General features: G+C 38.6%; 1 protein-coding gene across 1 annotated transcript in view; it reads right to left on the bottom strand.

Moving 5' to 3' along the window:
- tmem232 (transmembrane protein 232) overlaps positions 1-13145 on the bottom strand; it is a 65044-nt gene that overhangs the window by 23348 nt on the left and 28551 nt on the right. The window contains exons 8-11 of the mRNA XM_042333954.1: positions 12697-12863; positions 5725-5848; positions 4217-4436; positions 1990-2115 (exon numbers count right to left, since the gene is read on the bottom strand). Coding sequence (XP_042189888.1) covers positions 1990-2115; positions 4217-4436; positions 5725-5848; positions 12697-12863 — 637 coding nt within the window. The remainder of the gene's footprint in view (positions 1-1989; positions 2116-4216; positions 4437-5724; positions 5849-12696; positions 12864-13145) is intronic.

Raw genomic sequence — 13145 nt, 5'->3', positions numbered from 1 at the left:
CAGTTACAACAAAGCATGGTACAAAATACAAAATTACATTTGTATAGCGCCTTTCACATCGGGAGGACGTCCCAAGGTGCTGTGGTGCACCACAGAACAGTAATGCACTATGTGTGGGAAAACTGTCTGGAAAAATATCAGCCATCTCAATAGGAGCTCTTTCTCTCTAACGCACCACAGATATCCTATCAAAGAGCTAGCAGTTTAAAAGGACCCGAATAAGGCATCTTGGAGGTGCAACAAATTGAAGCTAAGTGCAACACCTGACAATTAATATGGAAATTGCACATTTTATTGCCTTGTGCACCAACATGGATGGGATATTCAAATAAGACTGTTCTTTAAATGGTGTTGAACTTAGTTAGCTGGAAAGACATATGGTCTAATGAATAATGAAATATGAAGCTATCAGAAGATTGTAGGCTTGAGTCCTGTTATGGTCATCTCTCAAGTCAAGAGTTGCCAGGGATATAAGATTAGAGTATCGTCTTCCCCACTTTATCTTATGAGCTGTTTGGATTGCAAACAACTGAGGAAAGATTTCTGCATATTACCTCCACAAGGCACATCATTGATAGAACAAGGACAGAATACATCACATTATAGCTGTAAAACCACAATACAATTTACACAGCACCTTTCATACCAGGAGGACATTCCAAAGTACTTTACACAGCTGACTGGGCACCCAACCTGGAGGGGGTGGGCATTAGGAGGGAGAGCTGAAGAGGGTAGGGGGGAAAAAGATCACTGAAAGCGCAGACAAATTGGCAAGTCTTAATACCTGTTTTAAAGGAGGAGAGTGAGAGGAGTCAGAGGAACTCAGGGACTAATGATAGGCCGGATCTAGTGAGGGAAATGAAGCAAGTCAATGAGCGAACAGAGAGGCTGGGTTGGTTGGGTTTCAGAAGTAGAATGGGACAAGGACATGGAGGGAATTGAATTATGGACAAGAATCCTGTATTTCATCTACTGGGGGGGGGAATGGGGAGCCAGTGAAACTAAGCAAGGATAGAGGTGATAGCTTTACAGAGCATGATGCAGAAGAGGACAAGGGCTACGGAATTATGCATGGTCTGCAGCTTTTGTAAGGAAGAACTGGGAAGTCTGGCAAGTAGGGCATTGGAATAATCAAGCCTGTGTGTGATGAAGGTGTGAAAGAGGATCTCGGAAGCCCGGGGGTAGATGTAATACCCCCGGGGGTAGAACGTGGACAATGTTGAGGAGGTGAAGGAAAGCTGAGCAAATAAGAGATCGATGTAAAGTTTGAAGGACAACTGGGGGTCCATTCAGTAATATGGTTGCTCTCAATAAGGTCTGTCTAGTCCACGACTATGAATTGCCCTGCAGTAAGGTATATACATCTGGTAGTCCAGCCTCAAACAATAAACATGAACCTCATCTGTTCAAGGATAACATAAATCTTCCCTGCCCAAAGGGAAGAAAAGTTATAAAGATGTGAAAAGGTTACAAACCATGGGCTATCTGAAACAGGTTCCCAATGATAGTACTGTAGAAGTAGTAGTAGTTGGAAAATTACTGACATAACAGCTTACATACAATTCCCTGCCAGATATGATGCACACTGAGTGCCATAGCTCAACATCACATATAATTGTTGTGGATAGATCATTTGTGTTTAGATACAAATAATTACATACATAGAATCTATACTAGTCTATGTCGGTGTTTATACTCACGTGAGCTTCCACCCATCCTCGCCTTCTCAGTCTCCCCAATATTCCTATTCCCTTCTAGACTAATATGTCATATATACAAGATTTTTTTAATGTAACTGTACAAGAAACAAAACTATATTTTACTTTTTAAGACTTTCTTCAATGCAGGCAAAGATAATCCTTGTGTGTGCGGTTAGAAATTAAACAATGTGCTACGGCATCCAGATCACATTACGTGACCTTACATTTTCCATGGGTGGTTGCTATTTTATACAGTGATTATAATTTATACTGCTGAAAAATTACCCACCAGAATTTATGGAGTCAGGGGACACAGTATCCTCCCTCTCTTTCTCCTCCGTTGACATGTTACAAACTTGGTTCTTTTTATTGAGAGGCAATCTTTGCTGGCCACAGCATCCTTCAATTTTTAAACCTGCAGAAATAGATGGTGTTGGTTCTTTAAATAAACCTGCTCTTGATCTCATATTTTACTGTAGGTAGTGACAGCAACAACAAGTTTCATATGGTGACAGAGTAATACCACTGCTTTTTTGTACTGTAATTGTTGAAAAGGTCGTAGACCTTAAATATACAACAGATTTTAGAAATACAACAACAAGCTGCATTTATATAGCGTCCTTCATCTCGGGTCACTGAAATACTTCAAATACCATCCCTGGAAACTATATATCTGTTAGCTTGATCTCCACAATTGTAAAAAATATGGAGGCAATCATCAGAAAGCAAGTGAAAGATTATCTATATTTAAAAATAATCTAATAAATAATAGCCAACCTCAAAGGAGTTGACAGCCCAAATCATCTGAGGAAAGCCATATTATGTAGTATATCTAGAGTTCCAAAAGACTATATAAAAATAATCTAATAAACAACAGGGAACATGGGTTCAGAAAGGCTAGGTCTTGTCTAATCAACCTCAAAGACTTATTTGAGGAGTTGATAGTCCAAATTGTCTGATGGAAGCCATATGATGTAGTATATCCAGACTTCCAAAAAGCATTCGACAAAGTACTACATGAAAGTCTCACAAGAGACTTGGTTTGAAGGTTTGGATGAAGAGGGACCCTTCCGGCCATCTGATCTCATGTTTCCTGAACACCCACCCTATCCCCATCATAGAATCAAACTGCTCTTTAAATGAAAGCCTTCACAAACTGTGGTAACTGGTTATCAAGGACAAGTCATGGACCTGAATTAATAATTAGCTGCAGGACAAGAAGCAGAGGATATTTGTTGGGTCCATGGATGGGATGAAACTTGCCAAAGGGAATCTGAAAGAGATCTAAGGATGTTAGTTGACTCGTCGTTCAGTCTATCAAGAGTGAGGCAGCAATAAACAAGGCAAACAGGATGTTGGGTTATATTGCTAAATCATTTGAGTTTAGATTCCCAGACATCATACTCACGCTGGACAGAGCTCTGGTCAGACCATACCTAGAGTACTGAATACAGTTCATAGCAACATAGGGTTGGTCATCAACTACAACAATCCCAGGTCATCAAGGCATTGCAGAAGAGAGCAAGGGTGGGTATCCTGGAGGGATGGGATCAGGTGGGCCAAAGGGCCTTCTCTTCATCCTGTGATGTAGGTATTATTCCATAATTAGGTAAGCAAATTTAGATTAAAATTTCAGTCAATAAACTAGGCAGCAAACATAAACAGGCTCCATTTGGCTCATTTGATCGCACTCCTGCCATAGGGTCAGTAAATTCTGAGTTAAACATCACACCAACTTTTTTTCAAAGTATTCTTCTTCCCACTCACCCAGGGGCTCTCATCCCACCCCCAGCTACAGACAAGACTAAATATAATCATCAATATGTATTTTAACTTTCCCGAGCACTCTTCAAATATACCTTCCATACCCCTAGGATACTGGCCTTCAGCTGTTCCTGTGATTATATGTGTTATAGGGAGAAGATCTGCACATAGCAAAATGGATCATAGTGGCCTGCAAGCTGACTGTTGCTGACTAACCCAGGGCAAACACAGGAAGGGGGCAAGGGCTTCAAATCCTCCCCCATGTCAAAGAAGTCATGCTGGGATGTACACATTTCCTTCCAATAACATGTAAGCAGAGCAGCAGAGGACGTGCAATTCAGAGAATTGCAAAATGGGAGGATTCCTTGCTGCAAGTAAACTAATATATATTCATTGTTATCATGTTCATTTTTATAGCTCGGGGGAATACTTTGAACAGAGGCTTCCTTTAGATTGTCTTGCTCTTTCAACCGTTTTAGATAGAAGTTTATTCCACATACCCACTATTCTGGGGATGGGGCGGGGGGAACATTTGTTCTATCTCATTTTGCTTGAGGCTTATTCATTTTATACTTGAGTTTTCTAGTTCTGAGTACACAGTCCAAGTTAAATAAATTGCTTCCATCTATTCTACTTATTCCTCTCAGCGTGTTGAGAAACAATACTTGCTGACACGAGGGAAATCAGTTCTCTTTGCTAACATTTGTCATTCTAGTTCTTATACACAATGTAAATGGCACTCTGGTACTCACCAGGATCGGGTGCTGTTGATGGACAGTACTCCAAAAGTTCAAGTAATCCTCCTGTATGGAGGAGTTGCTTTGGTCTGTTTGATGGATTTCCCAAACCAATTAGAGCAGACTTTTGTATTTCTGTATTGATGCCATAGAGACAAATATCACCTAGCATACAGCTATAGATATGGCCCAGCTGCCAGGGCCAAACATGTGGATCTTCTCTCTCCACAGAGTCCTGTCATTAAAATACAACTACCAGTTACACATTTATTTCAGATTGTTAACCCTCCAAAGTAATTGTGACAAGAATTTTTAGATGTATGAGATAAGCCTTTATGTGCTTTACAATACAATGTTGGAACAAGGTGGGCTGACTGCAGAAAAAAACTATTTTTTATTTCTGAATTTTGATTAGTTCAGAGCTAAATGGATAGAGTTCATGAGGGAAGCGGAGCTGTGCTGTCAGACCTCCTCTAGATTGTTAATACAGATTTCCAGGCATATTCAACAAATATAAGCTTGGGGCAAATAGGAGCTTTGGGAGGAGCTATGCACCTTCTATTAACAGTTGTGACATGCACACCAAAAACAGTATGGTGAAGTGCAAGTATATGATGACAAAACAGTCATATTTATCAGATGGAACAGAAGTTGTTGTTTTTGTGTCTCGTAATAAATGACTAGTTGAGGCTGAACACCCTCTGACTTCTGGAAAATGGTCTCTCCCACCAGATCTTTTTTTGAAAAATATTTTTGTTTTTTTACTTGTGGGGTATAACACACCTTTCAATTTTAATGTTCTAGTTATAAAATGAGGTCCATCTCAAGTCCTGCCTCTTTTGAACATCATTTGCCTCCCTCCCCCCAACTCTCAGGTGCGAAGCCAGTATTGTCATAGCTCCCACCCCCAACTCAGGTACAAAGTCAGTATTGTTAAGCACCTTGAGCCATCCTCCTGATGTGAAGCACACCAGTACAATTTCTCAACAAGTTTATGTGATTCCAGCAACTACTAAAGTCAAATATATGAAAAGTTTTTTGCAGTTAAATTGCTTTCAGCCTTACTCAGAACTAACATTGTGTGCTTTACAATATAATGTTGGAATAACAGAGGATTATACTGTATCTTGGAGATCTGAATCTAAATCTCAGTCTCATGTTTTGTTTGCATCCAAGCTTCCTATTAACAATCAGAGTGTGGATGCAGGTAGAAATAATGGAAATGAAAGGATAAACGGTTGTATAGGGAGAATATATCAAATGCAAGGATTATTATTGTTATTATTGTTTAATCACCTCCTAGTGGGTTTCAATGTGTTTTGTGCTAATAATACACAATAGGCAAGTAATTCATATGTAATTTATGAGAATCATGTAGAATGGAATTGCACATTTCAAATGGAAGCAAAACATATTGCGGACTGCCCAATGACATAATTATGAATTTTGGAAAAAGGAAAAAAACAGTAGAAAAAACTCCTTCTAATAATTTTCAGCACACTGCTTTGCAGGAATATCTTTACCTCCAATAGGATGGGTGGTTGTATCTCGATCATATTGCTTGCTAGATCTGTTAAAACCTTGAAACAAGCCATGTTCATTTTAGCAGCTTCACTTAGAAGCAGCAAGGCCAGCAAAGAATCAATCCTAAAGATAAGAAAAATGAAATTTCCAAGACATTATTATTTGTCTCTCTATTTCCATTATTTATTTTACATTCTTATACAGTAAACTCCTGATAACTCTTCACTCCAAGGAAAAAGAGGTCAGTGATGAGTTATCCGGAGTGGTGAGTTTAGGTCCTGATGGGCTACAAGAGAGCTCTATGATTGGTGTGGGTGCTCAGCGGAGGTTGGGTGTACATGCTCAGATCCATCATGGAGGCCTCTGGTCTATTGGAGGCTGCGGGATGGGTGGGGGTAAGAGAACTGCAATGCAAGACACCATCTTACAGGATACGTTAACCGATTAATTTCACAATATAAGTACAGTACTCATAAGAATTTCTAGAATACAACCAGTTACAATGTTAAATGGAGTGACAAGTGAAGCGGAGTCCCTTATTAACATCTCAACAACAACAAAATTACATTTGTAAAACGCCTTTCACATCAGTTAGGACGTTTCACATGGGAAGAGGCTGGGTTATTGACAGTGATAATGACAATTTAAGCCAGGGTCAAGTTATCAGGAGTTTCCAGTATTTACATTGTTGTGTTTACATTCCTACAAATTGTGAATATTTTTCTTGCCTTTATTATTAACCTGGTTATTGTTAATAATCAATCTAAGTGCTCTGAGATGCTGCCCTACGTGGAGGGCGCTATATAAGTGCAAGTTGTTGTTGTTATTTGCCTGGAACACCCGATAGAGGAAGGAGGCCGACTAAAGCAACAGAGTGTCAGCTTGACACTTGGAGGTGGATGCCGACCCACCAATGATCTTGGCCAAGTTTGGTGGACATGTTCAGGACTGAGCAGAAACAAACCCCTGAGGGAAGCCTCCAGCCATGTGACAGTTCGTGACCTTAAAGAATACTTCTCCAGGAACTGTCCCATCTAGGTGATGCTATTGGAAGTTGTAGAGTGGGATGGTTTAGAATAGGAGCTACACATCTTCCTTTAATGGTTCAAACATGAGTAAAGTGAAGACTAGGTAAGGGACTGGTATCCCTTTACTGTGATTGCCTCTATATATGGTGTGACATATAGGGTCAGCAATGTAATATTTTTGAAAATATTCAATTATCATGACACCATCATTCATGTAGCTGTGTTTCTGGAGTCAATATTTCAGCTTGTGACTAATATGGCATCTGAATAATTTTTTTGAAAATCTTGTATCGTTCAAAGCTGCAACACACTCAAGAGAGAAAAAAAATGACATTATGGGAACATCATGGAGATAAAAGTGATGTATGGATGAAGCATTAAATACCATCTTCTGAGTAGCCGAGACATATAGCATCAAACCAGTCAATTTTAGGAATTAAGGTAATAATGCAAAAAAAATCCAGCTATAAAAGAAACATCAATCAAACTCTGAGGAAAACATCAATCAAACTCTGAGGGTTATGAAACGGATATGACCCCCCAGCTGTCAAACATGGACTTCATTTGATAAATTAAAATCTGTGAACAGAATATTTTTAAAGTATGGGATAATAATAATCCTTGCATTTGATATAGCACTTTTCACGTCTTCTAGACGTCTCTCAAAGCGCTTCACATAATATAGTGTAAAGTGAATTGACTATATTTGTGGGTGAAACTTGGCAGCCAATTGTGCACAGCAGTGTCCCACAAACAGTTGTGGATTGAAATGACCAATTTTTATTAGTTTTTTTTCTTGAGGGATTATTATCAGTCGTGTGGAGTAAGGAAACTTGCCCAAGGTTTCGCCCTGCTGGGAATCAAACCCAGGTCTCTCAGTTGCGAGGTGAGTGCTCTAACCACTGAGCTACAAGACACTAGGATTCTGTTAAGATGTTCAGGTGAGAAGGGAGTTTTTCTTGGTGTTCCTAGTCAACAATCCAGCAGATAAAATCAGTCATTTACTATCAACACTATCTTGTACAAATTTGCTGTCGCATTCACCTCCAAACAGTTCTACACTCCACTTAGTTCTAAAACTCTGCAAAGGGCTTTGAGTTATTTTGACATGGTAGCAATGCAAGGATTATTATAACTCAAGTTAAAAAAAATGAGCTTCAAGGTAATCGAATCATTGAAAAGCATTTGGTTTGTATTTTCAGCAACTACAGGTACAGCATGAGATTTCCCCTCATTGCAGGTTTCATGGTACACAGAACAGATTTGAAACCATTTCAAATTTCCCTTTCACTTTCCCTATTCTGCTCTTACCTATTCTAACATCTTAATTTTGTCTATTCTAACGGCTTCTCTTCCATCTTTCCAACATTGCTAACTTTTTTTCTATGCCCCAACACAGCCTAAATGCTCGTCGACTCCCCTTTGTCACCTCCAGACTTGATCTCTGCCCCCACACTCTGAAACTGCATCCCACGGTCCCTTCGCCTCGCTTCCTCCCTCACATCCTTCGAGGCCGGTCTCCAGACCCTTCTCTTCGACCGTGTCTTTGGTCTCCCTCCCACCTCTCTGCCTTCCCTCACCCCTACACCACCCCTCCCCCATGCTCGGGCCCTGACATCTGACTGTTCAGCGCTTTGGGACGCCCTCCCGACCCGAAAGGCGCTCTATAAATGTAAATTTGTTGTTGTTCTCCAATGCCCTATTGCCAGATTTCCTAGTTCATCTGATACACCTCGGGAGGAGCTCCCAAAGTGCTTCAGAACATTGACTGTAAATGAATTATTCCAGAACTCCGCAGCCCACATGCTTTCCTGAACCAGGCACAGGATCACCTCAATCCTCACCGGGTTGCACTGGCTTCCTGGAAACAGAGCTCACTTACATTACCAGCTCTTCGATCATTTGGATGTCAAAGTATTAATAAAAACACATTTATTATTATAGTCTTATTTTAATTGTAGGCACCAGGAACAGAAAGGCATGAGTTTTATTTCTACAGGTTTAATGATTCCAGTTGTCACTTTTGAGTAAGCCTTTGGTAATGTTTTTAATGTCTTTCACCAAAATAAATCAGTTAGAAATGAAAAGAAATTTGGCAGCAAATCACTACAACAATATATTTGTGTAAGCTTTAAGTCACTGAAAAAACAAATGGGAAATTACTCCCAATACCTTCAGAATAAATTCTGAAAATGAAGGAGTGTGGAAATCCCAGAAATTTATTTCATACTTTGTATACCCACAGATATTTCCAACACATACCAGAATTGAAGTTTTAAGATGCTTCACAAGTTTTATTGCAAATAAATGATATTGTAGGCGAATACATCAGTCAATTTGCACACAGCAATGTCTTACAAACAGCCATGAAATGAGTGACCAATTTTATTGCGGGATCATCAGCCAGGACAATAGGACAAATTCTCAGTTGCTTCTTTTTTTAACCTTTTAAGATACATTATTGGAAATGGGATAACAGTTTATCTTCTGTTTTTTTTTATCCTGCATATTATTTTGAGTATTCTGCTCAATGCACCCTTTTAATAAGACGTGGTTTTAACAATCAGGTCTCACTTATTATTATAATGTCCATCTGTGCATCTGAAACTGAGCCTAATTGTAGGCTGACAATATTTGTTAAATTTGGACAGATGCTCAATTATCAATACAGTGGAGTCCCATTATAACAATAAGTCAAAGATAATTGTTGACAAGTATAGTGACTACTTTTGTATCCAAACTCAGTTGACTTTTATTCTTTTAATAATATAATAGAATCACTGTGACATCTCAGACTGACTCGCAGTTTGCCTGGTGGGAAGGAAAATTAAGAGGAAAAGTTGGAATTTTTCCGGCTAACTACTTATCTCTTTCCAAATACTGAGTCACTGTTCAAAAGAGAGACGATTATCAGCACCTATTGCAGTTAAGCAAACAGTGCAAATAATGGGTCAAAACTCAAACTACAACACCCAAACAGCTAAAAACAAAATCCATTAAGAATTATGCTGTCACTGTGGTGCTACACCATGCCAAAGTTTCCCTCTCTCTGCCACTTTCTCTATTTCTTTCTTTCTCTCTCTATTGTGGAATCCTGTAGCTCACTGGTTAGAGCACTCTCCTCGCAAGGGAGACCGAGGTTCGAATCCCGGGTGAGGTGAACCTTTAGGCAAATTTCCTTACTCCACACACCTCTGTTTACCCAGCAGCAAGTAGAATCTGGTTGTTAGTTGATTGGTGTTGTTTTTACGGGATAATAATCCCTTCAAAAAAAATGTGTCACTCAATCCACGACTGTTTGTGGGACACTGCTGTGCGCAATTGGCTGCCGCGTTTCGCCCACAAAATATACAGTTAATTAACTTTACAGTATATTCTGTGAAGCGCTTTGAGATGTTTCGGAGACGTGGTAAGGCGCTATATCAAATACAAGGATTATTTTTTTTAACACAGAACAGGCTGGCACAGAATGATCAATTCAGCCAGCTGCTCACATGAGCGGTCAAACCTGCTATCACACCTCACGATAACATTTAAGGGATCTTAAATACTTTCAGATCATTGGGTCATCCCTAACATGACTTCCTGTTTCCTGTCCATGCGCAAAGCTTTCGCCTCACCCTACCTCAGTAACCTCCTCAAACTGTACCGATTTAGCTGCTTGCTTCACTCAATGGGCACTAGTTTGATTCAAGTCCCTGCACTACCATCGTGTTCAGGCTTTCAGCCTATCTGCCCCACTCTCCGGAACTCCATCCCAGAGTCCCTCCAACTCCCTCCCTCCCTCACCTCATGCAAGCTCCGTCTCAAAACCTACCTCTTTGACCATTATTTTGGTCATCTTTCCCCTCCCACACCTCTTGGCTCCCACCCCAAACTCAAGTGCCAAGCCAGGACTGTTAAGTGCCTTGGGACATTCTCTCAAAGTGAAAGGCACTATAGAAATGTCAATTTCTTTTGTATTTTACAGAAGAGATGTTAAAGTGAAATTCTAATTGCCTGCTCAGGTGGATTTCAAAAATTTCATGACACTGTTTGAAAAAGAGTGTCGTAATCCTCCAGATTAATTAGTCATTTGCCTGTTTGTGAGATATTGTTAAATGATAACAACAAGTTGCATTTACATAGCATCCTTCAAGTGGGGTAGTGCCTCAGAGTGCTCGATGATTACTGTTTGGATACAAAAGCAGTCACTACACTTGTCAATCAATATCTTTGTAACAATTGGAGATGTTTTGATACAATTAGAAGCTATAAAATAGAATGCATTTCTATTCTACGAAACACTAACGTTTTATGCGGCTGTTCTTTTTATGGGGTAACAATCAATATTCATACAGGTTGCCTGTCTCCCAGATTATTATTTTATATGTGATCCATCATTTAAATACATACACAACCACTTTTATCAAACTGTTTTTATGCAAAGACCATTTTGTGCGTTAATGAAACATTTAATGTGCTTGATATTGTAGCTGTTTAATATGATTGCTGCTGTGATTGCATTTCTAAATGAATGACACATTCAATTTCCACCTCAAAGTAAAAAAAAGTCAGCAATCATTTACTTTCCTGCACACACTGACTTTGGATAATTAACAGTTTCTTTAAGGATACTTAATTTTAACCAATCTTGGTATATTAGCAATATTTGAATAATTAGGCTGAATTGCTGACCAAGATGCATAATCTTCAAGTAATGGTTTTTGATGAATTTATGAATATAAACAAAACCCAAAGAAAATCATCAGAGAGTTCACAGATTTCCTAGAACAGAATTAATATTCCTAGAAGAGAATTAATATTGTTGAATTACATGGTGCTCCATTAATTCACTGCAGCCACAATAAATACAAATTCAATCTTAATAACAACACTAGTTTAATGATGTATGACTGCATTGTTAGGATAGCAACAAACCACACTACACTTTAACACAAGTTCACTTTGTCATCCTTTTGATTTGAAAGCGTAAGAACAGTGGCTCAACTAAATTTTTGTAATATGAGTTAAAATTATGAAGTGATAATTATCATCTCAATGCTATATGAAGTCGAGCCATAGATATTAAAGACTGCTAATGGTTGTTCCCCTTTCCCCAATATGGTCACAACACAAACAATTTGCATTTATATAGTGCCCTTCATGCAGGTGGCATCTCAGATCTCAAATGTGGCTCAACTGGTTGGTCTTGAAGTTGAGCCACATTTGAGCCTGAAGTTGTCTGCAGTAGTCATTGCATGTTCTGTCTGTGTATCACAGCTCAACTGGCATTTTCTTTTTATTCACTTAAGGTGGTGCTATCTTTGGAATAATTTCTATCATTATAGCACCTGTGCTTAAAACTGATCCAATTCAACAGTAAAGTTCAGTTCTTGGTATCACTGAAAAATATTTAGCATCTATGCATTAATACATTTTTGTACACAGATAAATGCGTTGGGATCACAGTTTTTCAGCAAGGATTCTGCAACCATTTCCTGTAATGATCAAAATTTAAAACATAATTAATATTGATTTTTTAAAAAATATATACACTTAGGTGGATAACGGAGATTCTAGATAACAGTCCCTTTAATCTAAAATATTTTAATGCGCTGCCAATAATCCACACAGCAGTTAAGTCACAGCTGCCTCTTTTCTGGCAAGCCAAAAATGGAATACATGGAAGCAAATATAGGACAGACAATAATTAATAAATATACAAGTCCCATCAGATGTGCATCACAAAATGTTATGCAAACATGGTTTTTCTTTAAAATGCAGATTCTTTCTTGTTTGCCAAATAGAGATAGAATAATTAAAACAATGTCCACCAGCAGATTCACTTTTCTTTCTCAATGCATCATACCAAATTGGTTTATTTTTATTGTTATAACTTGGAAGCAAAAGCAAAGCTTCAAAGCTAGCTCAGCATTGAATAAAATTAGAGATGAATCGTACCAATTTGCCTCACACAGTTGGTCCCTGAGGAGGAGGAGATGTTGTAGAACATTATCCAACTGCCGGATGTTATGCTGCACACAAAACCAAATCAGAAGGCAATCACAAAGGACCGGATTAATCCCAGACTCTTTCTGCTGAAACTCGTTGACTCGATCTGTGTTGAACTGCATATAGGACAAGAAATTAAAGTCTGAAAACCTATATCATTGCTGAGTTACCAAACAAATCAGAAAAATAAATACTGTCCTTATGGTAAAATATTCAATATTAAACACTGATGTTTGCTCTTTATGTACTTTAAGCAATTTAGGATCAACGAGTGATAAACGACAACGTTTTAATTTAACAAGTCTTTGATAATAGAAAAAGGTAAAGAAATTGTATTTTTACAAAGCAAAAATAAACAGTTAATGGTTAATTGGACTTCTAAATAGCTTTGGAGAAAA

Source organism: Callorhinchus milii, unplaced genomic scaffold (assembly GCF_018977255.1).
Source record: "Callorhinchus milii isolate IMCB2004 unplaced genomic scaffold, IMCB_Cmil_1.0 Scaffold1, whole genome shotgun sequence".
NCBI classification, from domain to species: Eukaryota; Metazoa; Chordata; class Chondrichthyes; order Chimaeriformes; family Callorhinchidae; genus Callorhinchus; species Callorhinchus milii.
The sequence above is the reverse complement of the archived record's forward strand: the minus strand, read 5'-3'. Positions and strand labels throughout refer to the sequence as shown.